The sequence below is a fragment of the Dendroctonus ponderosae genome, unplaced genomic scaffold, assembly GCF_020466585.1.
Source record: "Dendroctonus ponderosae isolate FM_Combo_2020 unplaced genomic scaffold, Dpon_F_20191213v2 Dpon_F_20191213_8, whole genome shotgun sequence".
NCBI classification, from domain to species: Eukaryota; Metazoa; Arthropoda; class Insecta; order Coleoptera; family Curculionidae; genus Dendroctonus; species Dendroctonus ponderosae.
Genome location: NW_026019016.1, coordinates 9,185,212 through 9,209,472, shown reverse-complemented (window position 1 = coordinate 9,209,472; position 24,261 = coordinate 9,185,212). Strand labels below are relative to the sequence as shown.

Here is a 24,261-nt window from a genome sequence, read left to right as displayed (position 1 = left end):
CGCTTTTCATAAAATCAAAGCCGCAAATTGTATGTTTAACGAGTTAGTTTTATAAATGTAGACTAACATTTTAGTAGTGGCTTTAAATGTTAATTACACGATCCATTTCACTAATTTGCTGTAGAACGATGTAAAAAACGCCCTCATTCGATAACTAATTAAAGTTCTTTAGGGAACTTTTAAAATACACTGCAATTATTTTAATTAACATTGTTTTACCGAAATAGATTACCCGGGAATTTTAATTGATATTTATTGTCCTGAAAATTAAAACTTGCTCAACCATATGTCTTAATTTACCCGAAAGGTGATGTGTAATGTACCGATCGAGTAAAATAAAGGCATGTAAAATTGAAAGCTAGTACCTTTACAAGAAAATATCATGTATTTCATTGATGATTCATTTTACGTGTAGATTTGGGTCATCACACATAAATATCAATTAAAAATTAGTTTACATACATCAACATATGTTAATATTCTCATTTTTTTATAGAGCATTTGGACTGAACTGGAACAAATTTATTATTTGCTTTAACATTGTGTATGTTATAAAGCTATTGAAGAAATTTTCAAGTGTTTTCTCGGCACTTCAACGACTGTCTCACGTGTTAATGGTAAACGACATTGTGGGTTTCAGTCTCTTCAGACAGACCATTTTTTTGCGTCGGTTGCTTTTTTAATTAGAACTTTTTGTGCGCTAAAGTAAGAATATGTTCAAATAACTAAGTTTTAAAGGATCTGATGGCTAATTCTGGTATGATTTTTCACTTGTATACTCTATTTTTTATATTTTATTGGAATTGCATTTTTTGACAAGTTATATTCGGCAAAGTTTTGTCTGCAATAAATATCAGCTCTTGGTTCACGTGTTATCAAGCGCGTTTCTTACTATACTAATTCCTTCCTAATATCATATGTTAGTTTCTTGATAACAAGAAACTAACTAAACATTCTAAGTTTGTTTAAATTTTTCAAAAATTCCACAGATTTTTCGACGTTCAGAATCTTCTATATAAAAATTCAAACCATATTAAGTATCATTTGATTAGCGACTGTTGATTTTACAATTTATTCTGTCATTCTTTCATGTATTTCAATGTTCTATTTGGAAAATTTGATCCTATGAGACGTATATCCTACTAAGAGCTGCGCTATTTTACCTAATCATTTTCTGAAAGGGTCAGATTAAAATACCCGACGGTTTGCGCAAACTTTAATCTGCCCAGATACTTTTTTAATTGCCCATCTCTGCTTTAATTAGGATCTGACTTTAGGGATCATGTAATATAATTAAATGTTAAAGAATCACTCATCCACTCGGTTTACCGGTTCCGTTTCTGAAACTGGGGGATTTTATCAGCTGCCACGTATCCTATTAAAAATCTCTTTTGTGCGGATAAATACCTTCAAATTATTAGCTGTTAGTTAACAGCATACTCATTCGTCGTAGCTGCACTGAAATCGATTTATTTGCAATAATAAATCTTACGTTTTCACTCAGTTATTAATTTGGAATGAATTTCTTCTTTTCCATTTTTGTCGATATAAACAAATGGCATTGGAAGTCTTTCACCAAAGCAATGTTTTCATGCATGTCAAATTCAATACGGGGAAAGCCAAGCTTATTTTTGTTTTTGTCTTTATTTAGAATCCCCTATATTGCCTACATAAGCTGCCCGTTAAAGCATGTCGGTTTCAAAAGTCCGACCGCACATAAATCGACTTTGTTGCATCCCAACATGTTGAATTATGTTTACAAGAGCCTCAGCAAAATGGGAGTCTTTTTGAATCATATCGTTCAGCTTGATCTGTAGCAAATTATTTCTCCGTATGAAATGCTCTTTGCAAACGGAATGAACAAGCTGTTTACTCGGAGGAATTTCGCTATTGCCTTATAAAACTGCCCTGTCTGGAATAGCTTCAAATATGTAGGTATGTACCTATATGTTGCACTTAAAGATGAAGGATTCGATTTTGAACAAGAGCAGTCAGTTGGCTAGTTTTGTGGCCCTTATTTGTAAGCAGTCTAACCTAGCAATAAATTATTTTTTTATTTCTCGTTGACCTGAAGAATACAGTGGCAGTCAAGATTTTCGTGATTGTTCTGAAGGGGATGTAGGGAATAAATAATATCACGGAAGTCAAGTTACTCACACTCGAATTTGCGATATTTTTCATTTCGTTCATCATTTCAAATGAAGCAACAGCGGAACAACGTACGAGAGGTTGCCCGCATGATGGCTATTGCACATTTTCTGTTAGCTGATAGCTATATTTGTTTTAATTGCTTTTATGAAAACATGAGTGGGTATCTCATACAGTTACTCATTCGATCAGGAACATATAATTTTTATGGCCAATTGCTTAAGGCTAAAATGCAAATAAAACGTAGAAAAAATAACCGGTTTTTCATGCAGAATAGAAATTGACAAAGCATTTTGTTTTGATTTAAAAAATAGCTTTTTTCGAGCGATATAACTACTTCTGCCTCAGGGCCTGATCTCAAATATCCGGTAAATTAGACACTTGTAACTTGACTTGCGTTTTCCGGTGCTCGCAATCTGAATACCTACTATACCTGGATGAAAAATGGCTTTTTGCTTCTTTTCGGGATCAAGTATTGGATGGAACACGACTACTTTAAAGTCCACTCGTGCTGAAAAGCTTGTGTGGTTAATCAAGCTTGATACTTTGCCAGTTTTGATTTACAAAAAACAGTTGAGTTTTTTCTTATTATTTTCAGCGACTTCGTAGGCATTAAATTGTTTTTATTCGCTTAAATTTTCCTTCTGGCCGTGCCGCTGGAAATGTGTGATGTGAATCACAAACAATGCAATGTTTTGTGAAGGAGAATCTATGCTCCAATTTGAGATTTATTTCGGTAGCTCTTACAGCCTTACAGTTATAATACTTTGAAGCATTGATCAAACGGGATTCCGCAAAACTTTCAACAAAACAAGAGTTTAGTTTATTCTGCAATTTTATAGTAGTAGGATATTTAGATCTGACTTTACATGATGTTGAATTCTCAAAGAAATATAAAGAACTGTAAATCTGCTTTTAGACGGATTTTATGTAGATTTAAAGGTGGCATCTACAAATCTAGAAACAAACTTCATAATCAGTATGGATGTTACGATGGAAAGTCTAGCAGATTATCAATTCATAAACATCAAAAAGTTGGCGGCGTCGAGACACATATATTCAAATATAAAAAGTTTGTTTGACACGTTAACGCCTATACCCTAACATGTCAGTACAAATCCCCCAGCTTATCTCTCTACTTACTAACTTTGGCAACAATTCAACGCAAAACTCCATACCGCTGCCTGTTCCGCACTTCTTTGTTGACATTTGAAAAGTGGGAATTTCGACGGGCAAAGAAAACTTTGGAATCGGCCAATTAACATTTGAAATTGTTTTATCTGCCGAGTATTTGTAAAGGGTGCAAAATTATCGCCTTTCAAATGTCACAGCCAATTACTTCCAGTTGTTAACATATTTTAATTTTCGGGCACCTGCTCGCTTCTTCTCTCCTTTTCTCACTTTTGCCCCTTTCGGAGTTAATTTCGTTGTGATCGCATTTCGAATTGTTTGATGTTGCTTTGTAGCTTGTGCCACTGAAATTCAGCTTTCGGGATTTTGAATTATTCACCATTCCATTGGTATTAGCAGTGTTATTTCAAATATTGCCTTTTGGTTTTATCAGGAATGTTATCCACGGACATGTTTTTACTATAATTCAGACACATTCACACAACGCTAAGCTGAAATTTGATCAAAAAGAGATATAAATTATTACATAATACCCCCAAACTTTTAGATTTTTCACTTTTGCGTGGGCCTGATTGCACGGTTATTCACTCGCTAACTTGGTCATTGTCTCTTTTCCTTCTCAATGTTTTTATTTGGTGCTTCTGTTTATTTTCTCAATCTCTCCTTTGCCCTCTATATTGTATAACATTTTAATGCATTTCAACGGTATTTACCTTAGCGCTTTGTTGGTTGTATTTTGAAATTCCCACTGTTGCAAAAGCTCAATTTTAAAAGCCAGCAATTACCATATTAATTCCGAGTTTCGCACGGAATCACCAATTTCTCTACTTGTTTAGGTTAAACATCTTTCGGGTAAACTGCATTACCAATAGAATTCTGAGAAAGCTGTTCCGCGATATGAAATTAAGGCATTAATTTTACATTTCAACTCGTGCTAGAAGTTTGTAGCGAAACCTCTTCTAACCGCGGATATGTGTAAAGGCTTTAACTTGGTGGTCGCCTAAATAGTCCAAAATGTGCCTTTGCAGTCGGAAATTAAGTTTGCAGAGACTGTTAAGAAGTTGCTCGAATGATAAAAGGCCCCAAAACTACTACGACGCTGAGCAGACTTGAGGAATTATTAGGCTAATTAGTTTTGCTGCTTGCAGAAATTATGGTAGTTTATGATTACTTGGTAGTTTTAGTTTAATTTATCAGACATTTGCTATTGATAATCAACATTTCCAAAGAGTTATTGCTCGAATTCGGCATGCTAATAGTTCTGCATGGAAAACGATTTTATTTAGCTTCATTTCGTTTGACAATAATAAACCAGACAATTTAGATAGACTTGGTCTCAAGTCTCAAGAGATTATACGGTAACTATTTGGCCATTTATATCCTACAAGCTCACCCGAAGTGAAGGGCAACTAATTAGGTAAATAATAAATTGAATAAACCACCAGCTGGCTCGAATTTTAGTTAACGTTCGGGGTCCAAACCCAAAATTAAACAAATTTTAGCAATTATCTTAATAGCTTAGTCGAAACTAAAAGGGCAAAGCGAAATTCGAGATCGCTTTCATTCAATAATAATAACCTTGTCAGAGTCATGAATTGTGCCATTGGAAGTGTTTAGTGCCATTAGGAAAACGTGCTTTTATCTACCAGATAAACACATTTAAATTTGTTTTCATTTCCTGCAGATGGGAAGAAGAAAGAATTATCATACATTTAAAATATTCATGTGAAATAGAAATTAAAGTAAAACAGTAGGAAATATAGACAATCAAAATTATATAATTGATAACTCCAACTCGACTAATATTTTTCGTTAAGCCTGGGATATTTTTTAAATTCTCCTGTTCATACTTGTTTTTTATATTAATATTTAAGGGGTAATAGAGGCTCACTTGGAAGGTACGAGAAAAATATTGAAATTTTTTTTCGTTTATTTCTAGAAGATATTAACAGTTGAATATTGAATTTCAACTTTGCTATTAAGCATTTGGAAGTGTTGGAACACTTTCAATGCTTTAATTGCTTTCAATTTAGTTTTTTGCAAATTTCTCAGTTTCTAATAACATAAAAAATGTTTTACTATTTTTTCTGTACTCCTAAAACATCACCAGACAACACCTCCAGGCGAATGACGCCACCTTTGAATCACCCTGTATGAAGATGTATTGTATATGATGTAAAAGATGTTAATTGTATGGTAAATTGTCGCATTAGATGGTCCAAAAACTTCCCAATTAATCAATAAAAGCGGCTCAAAATTAATTAATCTAACATACAAATCGGATTTCAAGCAGCGGTTACGGTTATATTAGAACACTATTGTTCATACAAGGCGCGTAGCTCGGTTAATTTTCCAATCTGGTACACAACAATGAGCGTCTACAACACACTAGTGCTAGGTGGTTAAGGAAGGTTCGAGTCTAGTTGGCTTTCTCATCTTTATCAATGCTTTGAATAGCTTGTTTTGCCTCAATTGGTAATTTTCAGTGGTGCATGTTTGTGTTATGTTCATGTTCATGTTTTAATTTTTCAAGTTTTTATGTTAATTTTAAGCTTACAGTTCTGGCACAGAATTTGAGCAAGGGTAAGTTTGCGTGTTAAAATAAAATAAAAGTCGCACCAAAGACGTTGTCCATCTTCACTCAAAAAGCATGCTCATCATTTCCTCAATATTGCAGGCTCAAATATCATTGCCAATTACATTTGATCACATTTGTGTTGCTTGCTCCTTTGTTAGTCAAGTGCCTGTTAATTCGTTATTTTACACTATTTTAGTTATCTTAAGTCCATTTTAGATTATTGACGAAATGAGGTTTCAAAAATTTACAAAACTTTATTTCGGATAGGGCTTCGCTTAACAGAAACTGTAGCTTCCACTCTTGGATTTTGTTTTTCCACCGTGTTGATTTAATGGGATTGTTGCATGTTATCTATCATACAGGTTTGCTATTCGTTTGCGCATTTTGCAGATAATCAGACAATTTTTATTATTTCTTCGCATAATAAAGGAGCAACGCCTGTTTCCATGTTGATTCGTCATACTGAAGCCTTACACATTTAGCATCACCAGTGGAATATTTAAACTTATTCAATTCTGAGACTGAAATATTTGGTACATATCTGCGCTCACGGACGCCACGGGCAATAACTGGAACTGTGATGAAATATAAACACAACCTGACAATGATATTACAAAACGCAGTCGAGCGTCATATTTAGCACTGGCTCCTGGTGCTGTGCTTAATACCATCGAAGATTTTCCTGCAGTGGGAGCCGGAGTGAGATTAAAACCTTCAATTACCGGGTCGCTGTACAGGAGATGAGCTTATTGTATGCGCTGATTGTTGTGAACCAGATTGGAAAATTAACTGAGCCAACCGGCTTGCACGGACAAGTTGTAATGGTTCCCATAACCGTTGCTTGTATGATGTGCGTTTTTGTTTCGTGGGTTTAATTAAATTTGGTCCCACTGTTTTGTTGCTGTTATTTTCAAATCATTACTTCATACAGTTTATCAGTTAGCAAAACGGGAATTAGCGATTTTAAACAGGGGAGTTGTATCTGGTTCCAGTGGTAAACAGCGAGCACAGTGCTGAACATAATTTCATATAATGCACGGTCCTTTTGATCTTTTGGTTTTTTATTATTTGGTTGAAATTAATTTTTATTGTCTTATAAGTATTTTCTTCTTGGAGCTTGAGCTTTAAAAAAGTATTGTTAATGCATACATAAAACGTGCTCTTCTTCAAAAATCATCACTAGACCCAACTCGTTTCAGACTTATTCATTAAATATTGATTTTCACGGTTTACGTTCAATTGATTCCAAAGCAAACTATTGAAAACTCAACATTCACTTGATTTACTATTTTCTCGTTTTCGATGTTTCGCGTTTTCCAATCTAACAAGTTCGGTTTCGAAATTCCATGACAAAGCCAATGAGTATCGCTAATGAAAATTTGATTTTCCAATGACAACAGCAACGGTGGATGGAACTTCAATGGAAAGACTTCGATAACCGCAGGCGTTTCAGGGTCATTAGGTTAGATTTATCTTGCATTTTAACGATTTGCTTCGGTTTTCGTTCGGCGTTTGTTAGTGCTGCAGCTCATCGGATAATGCCCGAATTCTGTTCAAAAGGAGAGGCAAATTGAAAATGCGAAGCCTGTTATGCTCGTCTAGGCCATTGTTCGTGCCTATATGGAAATTTCAAGTTGAATGACTGGAATTAACTTGAGGGTTTGGTTAACTTTTCAGGCAAGGTACTTTACTTCTATGATTCTTTATTGCTGATTTGTATGGTGCCTCTAATGAACTTGAATTTTTGTTAAATTTATAAAAACCGTAAATAATTTTCTGAATTCACCTGGATGTTTGTTTTTTCTACGTTTTCTTTTACTGGGTTGATCCACCAATCCCGTTTTAAAATACCTTGGACGCAATTGTTTAATGCTTGATCTGGCTGACGTGGTATAACAGGTTTGAAACGCATGCTAGTAGTGGCGGCATTATTATGCATATAGCAAATATATAAAATAGCTTTAGTACATTTAGGCATGGGGATTTCAGCCGGAAATTCTGCGGTTTAAATTTGCTGAAAAGTTGACGCTGTTGAAACTAACGATCGATTGAAATGTGAGGTAATATTAGAGTATGCAAATTAGCATTTACAGGCAGCAAGAATTGAGTGTTCTGGAAATAAATGTGAAATGCTTAAAACTGCACAATCACGAATAACAATATTCTCTTATGACTATTTCTCTGACGTTGCGCAGCAAATGTTTGCTTTTCAATATAAAGGAGTGAATAATTTTGATAGCACTTCAAACCAGTTTTTGCTCAGTACCTGAAGTTGTAAAGTTTTCTTAGTAGATTTTCTAAAATTAGTTTCATGTTTTTGCTGAACTTATCTAGGAAGTTTAATTAAAATGTAAGTAAAGGCAAAGAAAATAGTTTTCACACTTTTTAGATGTGCATTTTCTTTATCCAGTAGTTTGCCAACGCTTTCCTTTGTTTGTCAAAATTTATTTTAATTTCAAATGATTTATTTTAAAATATTTACGTTCAATGAAATTTTTTGTTCTCGATATACTTTTCTGATTGCAGACGTAATGCATTTTCGTCTATTATTATTTTCTTGCATTGATCAAACTTTGCCATTGTTTGCTTAGTTCTTATTCTTTTTCAATTGTTAAGGATGGTTAAAGCGGAAAACCTCAGAAAGATTATTTCCCATCTGTCTGATACAAGTATACTTACTTGCTGCTTTTCAAACGAAGTGCTCAAAGATGAATGTATTACGCCTTGTCATAGTCGTAGTCTACAGAATGAAAATAGATTTTCTAATTGTATAATAATTTGGTTTATATGTCCAAAAGCTGACATAAGACGACTCATATATTTTTAATGCTTCAGACAATCTTTATTCGAGAAATAACTGCAATTGCACTATTAAATGTGCAGCTCGGTCACAAAACGTCAACAATTCCCTTAAGCAGAACGAACATTAAATAAAGCTTCGATGAAAGTTCATAAATATCTGGACTGAGTCAACAGCATAGTAGGTCGTTCGACTGCAAATGCGAACTCGAGTTATAAATATAAGGTATCCAATTTAGCGTCACTCGAAATGAAGAAATGTCGCCCCTTTAATAACGAAAGGGCTTAAAATAAGCAGTTTTGTGTTTTCAACTTTTTATCCCGTCAGTCCAAATATTCATTTGCCAGGGACAGCTCAGTAAGCCGACCAGATAAATAATAAAATATATAAAAGATCGACTTTTCTTCCTAAGCTCTTTTCGTAATTAAATTAAAAATTCTGCAGCCATTTTTAAATGGTTTCTCAAGTCCAACCGCTCGGTAATTTAGAGCAGCCGGCTCAAAAATAACGGCCTTGTTTTGCAGACTTCGAACATTTTTAGTGGAAATGTTTATGCTTATTTATAGTTTTGTGCCAACGAAATATTTTTGATGGCATTGGTACAGGAGAAATTTGTTAAGAACCTTCTCTCTAATATGGCCATTCGGGCCTACAGCAGAAACGACAATAACAAAAGAAATTATTCATTTGATGATTCAGTTATTGATATTTATCGTTTTGACCACTTGTGGGAGTTATAGTTAACATTTTCTTTGGGGATTACTTAATTGTTTACATTAATTCTTATTTGACGATGGAGATCCTGGGATTTGGTCTTGATCAATGTTTCGAAAAGTTTATGGGAAGTTAGACCTCGTTCGGATTGGGCATTATATTCAACGCGTTGCCGGTGTGGTGTTTTTTTTTGGTCAACGATTTAATTTTGTTTCGTCAACGATTGAACGGTGTTTGGGAACAGTCTTGGACCAACGTTTCGGCTATATTTCAGCCATTAACTGGGGTTATTAATGAAGTAATTTTTTTAGTTTTTATTGAATTCATTTTAAAAGTATTAATTCTTTTGCCTTACATAATGAAAAGCGGATGCGATATTGAAGCAAAATACATTTTTGGCAGTACACTTTTGCTGTCCACTTAATTACATTTGAAGTTGAAAAATCACGTTTAGACTGATTATTTATATCTCACCCTTTATGAGTATTTATGTGAATTTGTTACATTTATACCCGATCTCTCTTACTAACAAAACCGCATTTTACCTAAATGTTTCGAGAAACCTACTTTCTATAGGCAAAACATTTGTATATCTTTTGAGAACATCACTTTAGAATTCTTAACTTTTAGGTGCCTAGAGCAAACCGTTCAATGCAGTGAATAATTTGGCTTGTATTTCATTAATTTGTTTTCTATTATTTAGACCTTATTTTTATGGTGAATAATCATTGTAAGCAATTTGAGTTTTTAGTCTTAACTACTAATCACACCAGATATTCTTCATTTTTCAACAGTTGGTAAAGTTTGGTTAGTCGTTTAAATGTGCATCAAACAAACAAAACATGCAAACACACGTAGAATATTGGTTTGCCTACTTACGTTTTGAACGAAATTTACACTTGTTGCACATGTTAATTTCAACCAAGTTTTCCACACGTCTAAGCGGCACCTTTTCTTTTCAAGTATCAACACGGTCGTTGCTGTTTCGGACTTAGAAAGTCGCTCCAATTGTATTAAAATTTCCGTTTAGACACTTTCCATCGGGAAGATTGCGCTCGCCGTTATAGCATCTCCTTCGGAATCTGATTCATTATTAACACAAATATAAGCATGAACGGCAAAGCAAAAGTCCCGATTTCCAGCTAACCGAAGAGTGTCCGCGACGGCCTCAGCAGTTAAAGCGACGCGCAGCGCCGTCGATCGTGCCCCGTAATGTTCGCCGTCCCGACGCTAGTAGTGGCCATGCTACTGGCTCGATCTGCACGCCACCCCGCTAAAAACACTCGGTCTTACTTGGGTAGAAAGCACGTGTGATATGTGAGAAGAAAAATATACGTGTTAGCACACAAAGCATTTGAACTGCAGCATCTTTCGTGGTACACCGAAAATCTACAGTGATGTGCAAACAATTGTTTTCGTTTTTTGTTTTGTGTGTTTGATACCTTCAGTGAAAATAGGATTTTAAAGGACTTTAACCGTCGCAATTACTCTACATAAATAATTTGAATTTATCATCTGCTAAACTTCACCATTCGTTAAACTGATCAACAATTTTCATGGCTCCTTTATCACAAACTATTTTAGTAATTTAATCAAGTATTCTTCAATTGCAGTTTAAAAAGTCATATTTTATTTAGTTGGTTTCAAGTTTTTTTTGTTTTTCTCGAATCTTTGCATAAGTTTTTAATTTCGATATTTGATGGAAATCTTAGTGCGGTTTTTAGTACATCGAACCTTGTGCCATGGAACCCTACAGTAACATCATTTCCAACCACCGGAAAAAAGCTCTTCTTCGTTGAACACTTTTCGGATTAGTGTTTTAAAAATTTAAGTGTTTTGGTAACCCACCTGTGATTCCTTGTAGTGTAATTACGCACATGCTAAGTGTAACTGTTAAAAAAATAGTTAAATAACCTGTAGTGTTACCTCTGTGATATCTCCAGAACATTTTAAAGCTACTTCCAATTGGAAAGATCATTTCTTCCAGCTGCAAGAAAAGTCTTCAAGAAGGGTTTGTTATAAACGATAGTATTTTTCTCTCCTGCAGGTAACCTAAAATGGCAATGATGAAATATCCCGGTGGTCATTTTATGACCTTTCTGGTCCTGTTGGTGTTGGGACAAGTCTGCAGCAATGGTAAGTCTCAGTTTTTCAATTATTCCCACTGTTACATTCGCTTAGTCGGCTGGCATCTGGTGAATTGATTTATTTTCTCGTATTGAGTAGGAATTGCATTTGATGAAACGATATGCGACTTAAAAATTGCATCGGAGCAAAAATATATAACAGTTGGCGAGTCATACATTGCGGGATTATGGCATATTGTATTTGAAAAATATTTTACGTATTAGCAATATGGGGCTCATGGAACAAAATATATTAAATCAAAGATAAAACTCGCGCTTGTGTTTGATGTTGTTAATTTCAATATACATTTCAATTTATTTTTTTATTATATTAGTTGCCTTTTACGATGGCTTTTGTATTTTGTTAGAGGAAAATTACTATTCTATAAATACGTGTTTGCAGCGAGTTTTGATAGATAATGAATTAGTTCCGAGGATAATTGTAAATACTCGCGTTTTGAAATATTTTCAATAATTAATTAATTTGACGTTGTTATTATTCTTAAGACGAGTTCGACCTAATTTGAAACAATTGCAGGGCAAGCTGATAGAATCTACACTTTTTATTTGGAATCTCAAACCTTTTTTGAGTAGTGAGTTTAACTTTAATGAGTATTACAATTGAACAACTTCCTACATTTTTTTTAGGTAGCCCTTACTTTTTATACAGAAAAATTTTAAGCAAAGATACCCGAAATTGTTCAGCATGACTCCAAAAATCTTAAAACAGATGAATTCAAATTTTCTTGGTATTTGGCTTATGCAAGAGAAAGCTAAGGGCGACGAATTTCGGACGGCTGTTGAAATTAATTACGTAAATGTTTTGGAATTTTTTGCGACGGTCTTCGTTAATCCATTTTATTTGCGTCTTAAACTTTAGGCCTTATTTTAACATCTAATCGCAGTCTTTGACAACCCAAACGCGACATAATCCAATTATGGAAAGTGTCGGGACTATTAGAATACGATAAGTATTTTATATTGAGTAGACCTGTCTGCTTGGGCCTTATCTCTCAACTATCTATGACAACGTGCAGATGGGACACAAAAATTGTAATCTCGACTTCTAAGCGAATAATTACATAATCGCTCCATGTCTAAATGATACATTTGTAGGGATAGCAACAAAAAGTAGTCGAGACTGAACAAGAAGTCAATCAGCCCTTTTGTCATGGTATTTACTTTGGCAAAAGGAAATTACCCCGGATACGTTTTTGGTCAATGTTCGAAGGTTTCAAGGAAGAGGTTTTTACTTAATGATTCTGAAAGATTGATCATATTTATTGGTAATTTGGAATTTTTTGTGATACACACTTAATTTTTAAAATTTTGGAGTCATTTCATCAGCGTTTATTGAAAAACTCGAATATGTTTTCTTGACTTCTTCTCTTATATATATCACTGTTTTTAATTGCAAACTTGTATCAACATATTTTGTTTCGTTAATTTTGTTAATTAACTTTTTATTTACTTTGACAATTTGTTAAATTGTGTGAATTTTCCTGTATACATTGATAAGTTTTTATGTTGGCATATACGCTTTCAAAAATTGAAAAGAACTTGCATATTGTTTTTCAATGTTTGGTGTTTTTAAATAAATCAATACGAATATTATTTTTTGAACTTTGAACGTTGCGCAGTCCCCGAAAAGTTCGGGAATTGAGTGGCAGTTTAATTTTACATGTTATTTTCTTATCGTTATTTTTTTAGTCCCAGTCTTATTTATTCATATTTAATTTTATTTAGATGGATTTTGGATGGAAATATGTATATGTTCACGCGGAAGGCTTACCGCTAATGTATTTGGCATGGAGTTGAACAGTTTATGGTTAGATTTGTTTCCCTAATTGGTCGAAATCGTGGCATTTAGCCTGCTTTAGCATCAAAAAAACAGGCGCAAAAATATTCCTTATCAATTGATTATTTTGTTACGTTACGTCTAATGGCTCCTCAAATGAATCGAAGGGTATCACGTAGTCGTGCATTAAATGCATAAAAACCTAGACAGGAAATGGGCAATTTTTCAGATGTTCCAGGCCAGATTTAAGCGAGTGTATTTTACATTGCATGTCCAGACGCCATTGTGGTTGGCTAAAATGCACTCGAGATAGAACCAACGGTGGCCAATTAGCGACCGATTCCGGACCATGTCTGGCTCGATTCGGGAAAGTATAAATTTTCATGCAAAGTGGTATAAAGGCACGCTAAACTGATACAAGCGGTAGAAAAACTTATAGTTAATTCTTCCAGGGTTTTTAAGCGTAAGGTGAGAATGTGGTATGTCCACGAATGCCCAGTTTTCGACTCCAGTGTAGAGTCAATAAACTATTTGAAATGCTTATGCAAGTTTTACTGTTGGACACAATTTCAACTAATCGACTTTCAATTATTTAAAAAAAGGAGCAAACACTTGTATCATTGCTGTTCATGTGCAGCAGCGCTCCGAAATACGTAGTATTTCTTAAAAGGCTGTCTATGCTCAATAGGAAAGAAAGACCATCCCTAGAACATTGTTGAAATACAGGGTGTCCCATAAGCTCATCATCAAACGGGTACTGCGATATTCTTTGGACCAAAAGAAGACGATCTGACCTAACTTTTATTAACAAAAAATATCTGGCTCCTCTGCTATTGATGGTCGTATACGTCTCCTTGGACAATTAAAACGAAGTTTTTCAGAAGCTCATAATAAATCAAAAGTTGTTCAAAAGATCCATTAATTCTTGTATTTATCGACTAATGAATCGTTTGACTAAGTAGCCAGAGGCAATATCAGGGACCAGTTTCCAACTGGTTTTCATCAGAAAATCTAAGCCGGCTTAGTCCACTCTACAAAAAAAGAACTAAGCGTAGTGTGTATAAAATTGATATTTAATGGTTAATTGGTATCTTGCTAGTAAATAGGAATATATGTAAACCTTATAAAGAAACCAAGTTTGTAAGTACTTTCCTAAACTAATAAAAGCTAGCGCATCTTCCTTCCATATGCGTTTTCGTCCTTGTCATCTAGAAAACATTTCTGTGCTAATTTAATGTGAAGGAAACGAGAAAGGTGAATTGTATTCGTGTAAATTTTGCAAAAAAATTACAAATTGTGTAAACACAATACATACGGAAAGTGTTTGATCAGAGCAAACAATAAAGTAACTTTTAAATTATGCCTGAATTTCCGTTCAAAGCACGTACAGAGATTTTTGTGCTTTATTTGTCTCAGCAAACACAGCAATAAAATGGAATGTATGCGGCAATATCGGGGCTTAAGTTCACGTGTGACGGATTTATTGATTCTATTTGAGTACAATTATCTCGACGGGATCTAAATAGAATATTGTGTAGCTGATGGAATGAACTCAATCGCTCATAACCCATTAGCGGTATAACCAAATTGAATTTCATAAAACCAATTATTTTACTATTGTTTTTGATCTAGCATTTACGTTTTATACAGCCGAATAGAGCACAATATAGCCATCTAATATTCGCATATAGGAGTTCAATGCCGAACATTTGGTTAGTAAATGAAACGAATAGTTGACTTGCCGAAAAGTCTACTCTGTTTCTTGTAGTTACAGTTACACAGGACAAAGTATACGATTATAAAATTTTGAAATATGGATTTCTAATCTCCCGATAAAACAAGATAATAAAACATCGCCAAATCACTATCTTAAGTGCTTTGTTATTAACATTTTTAAACCTTCTAGCGAGCCATTAAATCGATTCTTTTAGTCTGCCGTATATTTTGCCGACATGGAAAATTCTGTTTTATTACCCTATTATTTTACGGCTTGCATACATAGAACCAGAGAAAAATTGGAGATAATTAATTTTCTGTTAGGTTTGCTAAAGTAGGTACTCAATTTTACCCACAGTGGAAAAGTGTAGTTAATTGTTTGCTCATGAATGCCCAAAATTCAAAAAGTGGTCGGAATTAAATTTGCTTTTCTAGAACGCAGGCAATGCTTTTATTAACAAAGTAGATGAATGTAACGTACGATCCCGATGCCGATAAAGCATATGTACTGTTTTCCTTTATTGTTCACTAAATATACATAAATCTGCTAAAAGATTTAAACCAAGGGTTTAAATATGTCACTTTTTAATATATTTCATTAGATGCGTTAATAGCATTCAACAAATTTCACTTTCCTGTTCTGCAACTATTCATTGCGTTTGCATCATGCATTTTGTCGGATTGCATTAATATTTTGTGATAATCGAAGTTTTGTTCTTATAGATTCTCCATTGGTCAGCAAAATAAAACGTTTATTGCGAAACAAAACTCCTTAGCACTGCACGCAATATTTATTTTCTAATGACTTTTTCTGATCGGAATCTCGCATGTCACGTTATATTTTATGGGTATTGTTTTTTGTTTCCACACAATAGAGTTTTATTCACAATGTATCTTATTTAGGGCAATAAAACCAGGAAATTGCCTATTGATACCTAATGTGAATATACTTTAATGTGCAAAGCATTATTATATCAAATTGTCGTTGAATGAAGAACCAAATAATAAAGGGTTCGATAAAATCAAAACAAAGTTGTTGTACATTCACTCTACTGTTGTTGTTGTTGTGCTGAATGTTGGTTTTCACGGAATACAAAAAAACTTAGTTCTTGTGTATTGTAACAGAATCCATTATGACCGTTGTGTTTTATCGAAATTTGTTGATGGCAATGTCTTCCTTCGAAGTACGTTTAACATACACTTGCATTATTCTTATGTATGGAAATAAGTCTCGTTTACGTTTTATAGCTTTAACGAGCTAAATGATTATACATGCGAACCCTTACTTGATTTGCGTTTAGTAGAGAACATTGGATTTTGCACGAGAAATTTACCGCCATTTCCTTAATATAATTTTATCAATGGCTAAACAATCAAGAGTCGGAAAATCATTCGCAATAGCTTATTGCTAATCTTCAATGGGGAACAAAAATCAGTTCCAAATTTTTACGTCTGTTTGATTTTTCTAATGTTCAATTGCAGTTTTATTCGAATATTTCACAATTAGATAAACAATTCATATACAAAAAAAATAAATCTGTACATTCCGATTTCGGGTTGCTCTTGTTCAATTTGGTTATTAAAAATCTCAACTTTCTACTGAAGTTTGGAGTACCGAAATTGCAGCATTTGTTAATTAGAAAGTACAGACAATAATATATTTTTGCACGGTAATTGAACTTTACTCTGTTTCATGGTTTATGCATCATAGTTATTAAATTCTTAATAATTTTCAGCTTATTTTTGGGTTTGCTAAATATTTCACAAGTTTCCTCTTGAGCCGATTTGGAGCTTGTTCTATTACAAAAATTTGAAGACTTCATTTAGCGTAAGTTTAAAAAATTTCACAAATTTTGAACGGATCGTGCAAATTTTTTCAGGTCTTCCATACCCACATTATTGAACTTTGAGCATAGCTATAAGTATGTGTATACAAATCTGATAATGTTAAGATGGCGTCCATATAACGCTGAGCTTCGGGGTTAAAGCTGGTTTTTATGTCTCAAAATGTAATTTTCATAATTCTATTTGAAATTCCCGTTTACGCTGATGTTTTTCCAAGATTTAAGCAGTAAAAGTTCAAAACCAAGGCAAGGCAACACGATAGAACGCTTTGTAAATTTTACTTAATCTGTATAAATGTCGGCTTCTGCGGAGAATTATAGAATTTTTGCCTAGTATCCAGACTCTAATTTTATTAGGAATATGCTATATGCGATGCGGTATTTGGATCTGAGCAACATTGGAATTCAGGTCTTTAAATATCTAGTTCGTCTAAATAACTTTCATTGTTCAATAATTTTGTGTTTGATAATGAAGAAGTGTTCAATCCCAAATCGATTTTTTTACCTATTCTTTGCTCTGCAGACAGTTTTTGTTGGAAAGTAAAAGTCTAGTTCTTTTAGATGTTCTATAATATGTTCAAATCCTTTGTTGCCTAGACATACCGTTAATACTTTGGGACATATTTGATTAAATATTTTGTTCTGTAACGTCAAGGTTTCTCACTGTTAACGAATGTTATTCAAACACGCGGTATATAACAGATAACAGATATCTGTTTACCGTGGCAGTTTATGTAAACTAAGAAATTCAAATCCTGCAAATATATCTCTGCCAATTTGAATATCAGCCGCCGTACTAAAACCCGACCCCGGCAATCCCGAAAAAATAAAACGTCGGGAACGTTTCAGGTCTCAGTTTAATATCTCGTATAATATTCGCGCAGAACACAGCCAAGAATGCGAAAATCCGGAATAAATTTGTCTGGAACCGCAAAGGAGAGTACACGTGGATGCTCAGGTAGTAGACAATTTTTGGCGACTTTGCCTTTATACATATAAAACATTTTTTGCGTAATTATCACAATATTCGAAGCAAGTTTGGAGCAGGTATTTGTTGCGGATACTAACTGCTTTTACGTAACAACGGGTCTTAGTACAACAAACCATAAAAGCTCTATTTTTGCAGTTAATTGTCGATCGACCCATAACCTAATTAGCTCGTCCAACTATGAGTTTGTATTCAGAGCCATATAAAGGACGGGCCAATGTGTATCTATATTGATCGTCCTTTTGTGTCAACATCAATTACTCTAATGATTGCGCTTCAATGGCCATCAAAAGTTAACATTAAGTTTCCCGACTTTCATTTGCATGGGCCGTCTTAATTCGAACGGGGTCAATTGGATTTGAATCTTCAGTATTCTCTATGAATGAGGATCAGGACGGATAATTGGATAAATAGCTTCGCATTGTCTGAGCTTTTGAGTTTGAAAGTGTGCAGATAGCTTGTTATTGGTGGAAGTTGTTTATCACAAATTTAATTTTCAGATTCATGATTTCAAGCATGAGACAGTTGATTTTTTTCAGTTGGCACAACCGTATCGACCCGTATAAATGGTTCCAATGAATTCAGACAAAATTAAACGAAGCACCGTGCGCCCCGTTCTAATTTCCTAAATGGTGACTGACTGAACGCTCGGAATAATAAATAAGCAGTCGTTTTGATACCAACTTTTAACGTGTGTAGACTGTTGGCCAATGTGCTTTTATCGGCGAAATTTCACTGTTTCAGGCATTTTTGTTATCGATCTCAGATTTGAACTCTACCATTTCGCACAGAATTGCGGATATTTGGAAAATTGAATTGTTTTTTTAAGTCGCCCAACGTTTTTTTTAATATACAAAAGTGAAACTTGAGTCAATAGCTCGTTCACAAACTTAGCACTTTCATAAATTTGAGCTCCAGATCGCTATCTAATATTTTTATTTGCTGTGCCTTTTCAATGCAACTTTTTATCAAAAAATTTCTAACTCACCAACACTCGGAATCCACCACTGTACCATCACCGCATATTATCTTCAGAGCTGTGCTAAACCGATAATGGCAATTTTTACATAATAAGCTCTTGAAATCCTAAAGCATATAAAACGGTCTAACAAACTCATAGACATATAAAGTGTTGAAACCTAAGCAAATCAATCCTTAATGTATTGGGCAGAAGGTGAAACACTGTTAAGGCTCTTAATTTTTATTCAAATCAGAACTACTAGAAACTTTTTGTACGCAATTTTTTTTGCATATTCAGCAGAGCATGGCAGCCCTTTAAAGTTTTCTATTGAACTGTTTGATTATCCAATTGCAACTTTTCAAAAGTTTTGTTGCTTAAAATAAAACAGCACAGTCTTGAAAAAATTTAGACGTCAAACGACACAAAATGTTATTTTAATATTGCATACATTCTTCAAGTAAGATTTAATAAACTATTTCTAATCTTTGCTTGGATTCCATATCTATCTAGTATCCACTTTTAAACCACAATTTTAAACTAGGAAAATTAAAATTAGGTTCATCAGTAGAATTCCTTTCTGAGAAAGCTTTTAATGGTTTGAGTTAATATACACATAACATAGAAGGCATGAAAGCGTTTTTAGCAAACAGTGCCCAACACTAAAAGATATAGAATTTTGTATTTTCAAACTAAAACCTTTCTAGGTGTCTTCTAGAAATTTCAACAGATCCTTATTAGATAGTTCATATACATCATATACATCCAATATTATATGGCAATTGGCAACTCGACTGTTATTGTTCGCTGGTGTTAGTTCTATTCCTGAGTCCGCTCTGGTTTTCTCCGTTTACGCTGAAAATATTGTTTAAATACCGTGTCCACCTCAATTAACGATATGAACAAACTTTTGATAATTTCAATCAACTTGAGTTTATTAAACTGTAACTGTAGTTGTTCAAAAAGTTTACACTGTTTGAAACGGATTATCGAATCATGTTTTTAGGAGTGTTATAAAATTAACTCGAACCGTAAGTTGTTAATGGAACATTTATTAATCTGAAAGTAATGGCTTAGCATGACTTTGAGTACTAATGGCCAATGAAAATATTAACATATAAATTGCCGAACAGTTTAAAACAGTTTGCTGATTTATTCAGAATGATAGTTTGATGCTAGAGAGCTGTAGTATACTGTTCTTGTTTGATAATGTGGTAAAACAAATTTTAATTTTGTCATTGCAATATAAAGACGAATATTTGCTAGCGTTGTTCTGGCTCCGATATTCAATCCGAACCACGTAACTGACAGAGATTGAAGAGCACATGTGTGGTTGACAAATTTAATGCTGTGGATGAAATAATTTAATTTGGTAATTATTACATTTTTGTCGGTTGGCCGAATTTCGACGAACGTGCTCATTAATTCGATTGATCAATTACCGCAAAAATTATTTTTGATTAGTTACAAATCGGTTTGGTGCTGTTGAACCCATTTTCATATATTTGATGTATCTGGTTTAATTGTTCTTTTGGGCTTTCAGTCCACTACTAGTCTCTTTCGATTAAACTTGTTATCATCCAATCACTCCAGATATGAATGATTTCCAATTTAAAAACTGTTCGATCCACCTCTGCCCCTGATCCGAATACCGGCTAAGTATCCAATAAATTATTTAACGATTTTGGCGGATCTCCATTTACTTTCGAAATTGGTCGGCACTTTTTAGCACGTTATTTAAAGCAGAACATTAACTGCCATTTCAGGGAGTGTAGCGATTTATTTTACAGACACTAGCCGTCTGAACTTCAAATTTTCACTTCGTCATCCCGGCATAAATTGCTGATGAACACTTTGTTCAACATGCAACTTTTTTCGAAACATGTTTCCTAGATATATTTCTATTATTATTACTTATTATTATTATCATTAGTCAATCAATGATGATTAAGGAATATTAGCTAAGCAGAAACAAAATTTTACAGGAAATTATTTCCTGAATTTCCTGTTTCATTACTGGCCATCAAAAGCCCACAGGTCTCTGATGTTCTTTCGTCATGCTGCGAAATAGGTGTGTTTCATCGACCGTATAAGTATGGCTTTAATTACAGCCACGTCTTTGTTTGAAAAAAGATAACATTCAGATGGCCCTTAACGTAAAACCACACACTTTATATACATAATGTATAATATGTAATTTGGTAGTTAAAAAAAATATGTTCCAAATGGTTATTAGAATCGGTTTTATTAGCTTTCAAATACACAAGATCGTTGTTTATCTAGCGAATTTCCAACTTTATGCTAATAGTGCTAATAATTTTACATTATTAAACATTAATTTACTTTTTTTCCGCATTATCAGCCCTGAATTTTTGCAAGTTATTTACGCGCTAACAGTAGTTAGCTTTTTGTTCAGCTTGAATCCCTTAATATATTAAGTATTAATTCCCTGATAGTGATAGAAACGTCAACTCAAATGAGCTGAGCTAAATATGCAACAATTTATATTTCACATTACTCAGCAACAAATTCAATAATAGTAGTTTGCGGCTTAGAAACTAATATCCACTTTTGCATTCCAACATGCATCTTAATTGGTATAAAATTCATACGGACAATTGCAAATATTTGCCTTCTTTCTCGACAGTAGCCATTAATAAAACTGGAATGGTAGGGTTACTTTTAACTAACTGTTTATTTAAAAACTGTGCAGCAAAACTGCTGGTCGTTGTCACGCGATATTCTGATCCATAATGTAAAGCGATTTAATTTTTAATATGACCACGCTGTGATAAACCAAAAACATATTTAGGACAACTATTGGCCACTCAAAACAGTTTTTCGCAGCTTATTTTATAAAGGCTTTATATTCGATGGGATTATTGAATGTACTGATATATTCTACAGTTTGGATATTTTGGGAGCCAAAGGTTTGCTAGATATTATTTTGGGTTAGATTAATGTTTCATGCGAAGTTGTAGATATGGGAAAACTCAAGTTTAGCAGATCACGCGATGGTGACCTACATTTTTTGGAAATCACTCCGTAAGTGAAAGTGTTGATACTCTTGATACAGCCGTTTTGATAGTTGAGTTCTGACGATCATTTATCATTTTCTCGTATATAATACCAACATATCTTGATGTGTCCAGAGGCGTCTGGAATTTTTTTAATGGATTTTTTATATTCTACATCAGTAAAACATTTGTTTTTTAACATTTTTATTTCAGTACTTAAGAGTAATTTTCTTCCTACACAAGTATAATTTTAATAATTATTAAGGGATTTGGTTTCATAGGAATGAAAAATATGCACTTCTCGCATGGATCAAGTTATGGAACGTTTTGAGCGAACAGTAGTATTGCAATTTTCAGACATAGATAGAAACATAAATAGGAACTAAGAGGTAATTTTGACATTATAGTTTCAATGATTATTCAGAATCAGCAAGATCATGAAAATTCGCATAAGCATCGAAAGATGGAAGGCACGACTTTTCTAATTAAGCTAAGCTAATTTCTAATTAAATAAGCAAGCATACATTACGAATTATTAAAGTTTCGTTTATATTGAAGGCGTTGAAACTAATAGTGGAAGCTATATTGTTTTGTTTATGACGATATATTGTATTTTTATTGGATGATTCTGTTTAAAGTTTTTTTCTTGCTTTATTGTGAAATCTGTAAACCACACTACTCCAGTTCTAACTATTTTCTAGGTTTGTAACATTTCGATGCGAATAAACCATTAGCGTAATTTTTGTTCAAATGCAGATGGATTTTTATTTTTTATAACTTTTATTACTACTATGTTGAACAAAATCATATAACGATTTTTCTATGCTTCTGCGAGTAAAAAGTGGAATTGTGACGAAATATAGACAATAATGCAAATTTACCTATTTCACTTTGAGTAAAAAGTTTGATAGCAAATTAGTGTTATAAAACAGTCACAACTTTTAGAGACTGACGTCGTAAATCTATTAGTTTTAAGTGCAGAAATAATAAAAATTAGTGCATTCTAGCTGTTAGAGTTACTCTCAGATGGCTAAAATAGCGATTATTTCAATTAACTTGCACGGCATTCGTTAGCACATTGATGTTGCGAGTCAATCGATTTTTCAGTGTATAATTCCGTTCTTTTCCACAACGCAGTTCAATTTGGACTAAATTCTGAAGTTATGTTTGGAATTTCATATCCACTGCACATTTTTTCTCTGTTATGTGCAAATTTATTTTACTCCAATATTTTATCTGCATGCTTAATATATTTTCGTAATTTGGCCTTCAACGTTTCCACCTTAACGTTAGAGAAGAAACAATTTTTTATTGAGCTTCAAGCTTGAACCATTCAAAACATTTAATTTTAATCAAAATTTAATGCACTGAAACTCTACCTGTCTTATAGGGCATTTATTAACTGCATTTTAGGTGTCATCCACTGAACAACCAGCATATTTCCGAAAGGATTATTTATTATTTGCCATTGTTTGCAGTGAAAAGCGCAGAACGGTGATTTAATTGGCTTTTAGTAAATTCCATAAAACTCCAACAGTAAGTAATGAGACGATTAAAATGGTAAACAACATTTTTAAAGCCGACTTCTTGGGATCCAAAGAACTTTCGTTATTTAGAATATGTCGTTTTGCTAAATAGCGCTTATTGCTTATTTTAGATAAGCCAGCTTTAAAGACTCCTTGCTTTTCGCTTGAAGGTCGGTACTATTTTTATATCTAATTATTTGTAACATGAACCAGTTAAGCTGAACATGTTATAGGATTAGCTCAAATATCCGTGTACAATTACTCCATTAGGCTTTCCAGATTAATATCCACCAATGTCAATGATGTTCTAATCAATTTATAAAGTATATTATTTCATTGTTGAACAGAAAATGTTATTTTTTAATACCCGAAATCACGGTTGTTAAAGAAAAAGAAGAATTATTAATTTAACATCGGATGTAGTGTTATTAAGCTAGGAATTATTTAGCTATTCTATTGTTAATTGGCCAAACGACATAATTTTAAAGTATACAGTTATAAAATAAATGAGGAAGCAAACCTGACAGACCAGAATGAATCCATACATTAAATAAAAGAAGCGGCTCTACGTAAACCGTAATTCATTAGAGAGTTTTTAGGCGCCTTAAAATTGCGTTGGCCTTAAACGCTAAACGTTATTCTGATCATGCGCAGTGTTAAAAATAAGGTGTTTAGGCAAATAACGTTAAGTGCGTTTTTTTAGTTTTTGATGCCGCGTTTGTCGCACTCTTAATAAAATGAACCTCACATTATTGTTTTATTATCCGGTTTTGTTTAGAAAAGTTTCAAAGCTAGTTTAAGTTTGTATTGTTATTAAACAAAAAGTGAGGTGGAAGAAAACGTTGAAGCTGCGTTGCTGCGCCGGAATGACCAGGGAGATGTGGATCATGATTTAATAAGAGGCTTAATTTTACACG

General features: G+C 33.6%; 1 protein-coding gene across 10 annotated transcripts in view; it reads left to right on the top strand.

The window, feature by feature from the left end:
• Positions 1-24,261, top strand: part of LOC109534484 (tyrosine-protein phosphatase Lar) — a 455,803-nt gene that overhangs the window by 233,133 nt on the left and 198,409 nt on the right. For all 10 annotated transcript variants that reach the window (XM_048669227.1, XM_048669234.1, XM_048669236.1 and 7 more), the window contains one exon: positions 11,419-11,507. In XM_048669227.1, coding sequence (XP_048525184.1) covers positions 11,429-11,507 — 79 coding nt within the window. In that variant the 5' untranslated portion in view covers positions 11,419-11,428. The remainder of the gene's footprint in view (positions 1-11,418; positions 11,508-24,261) is intronic.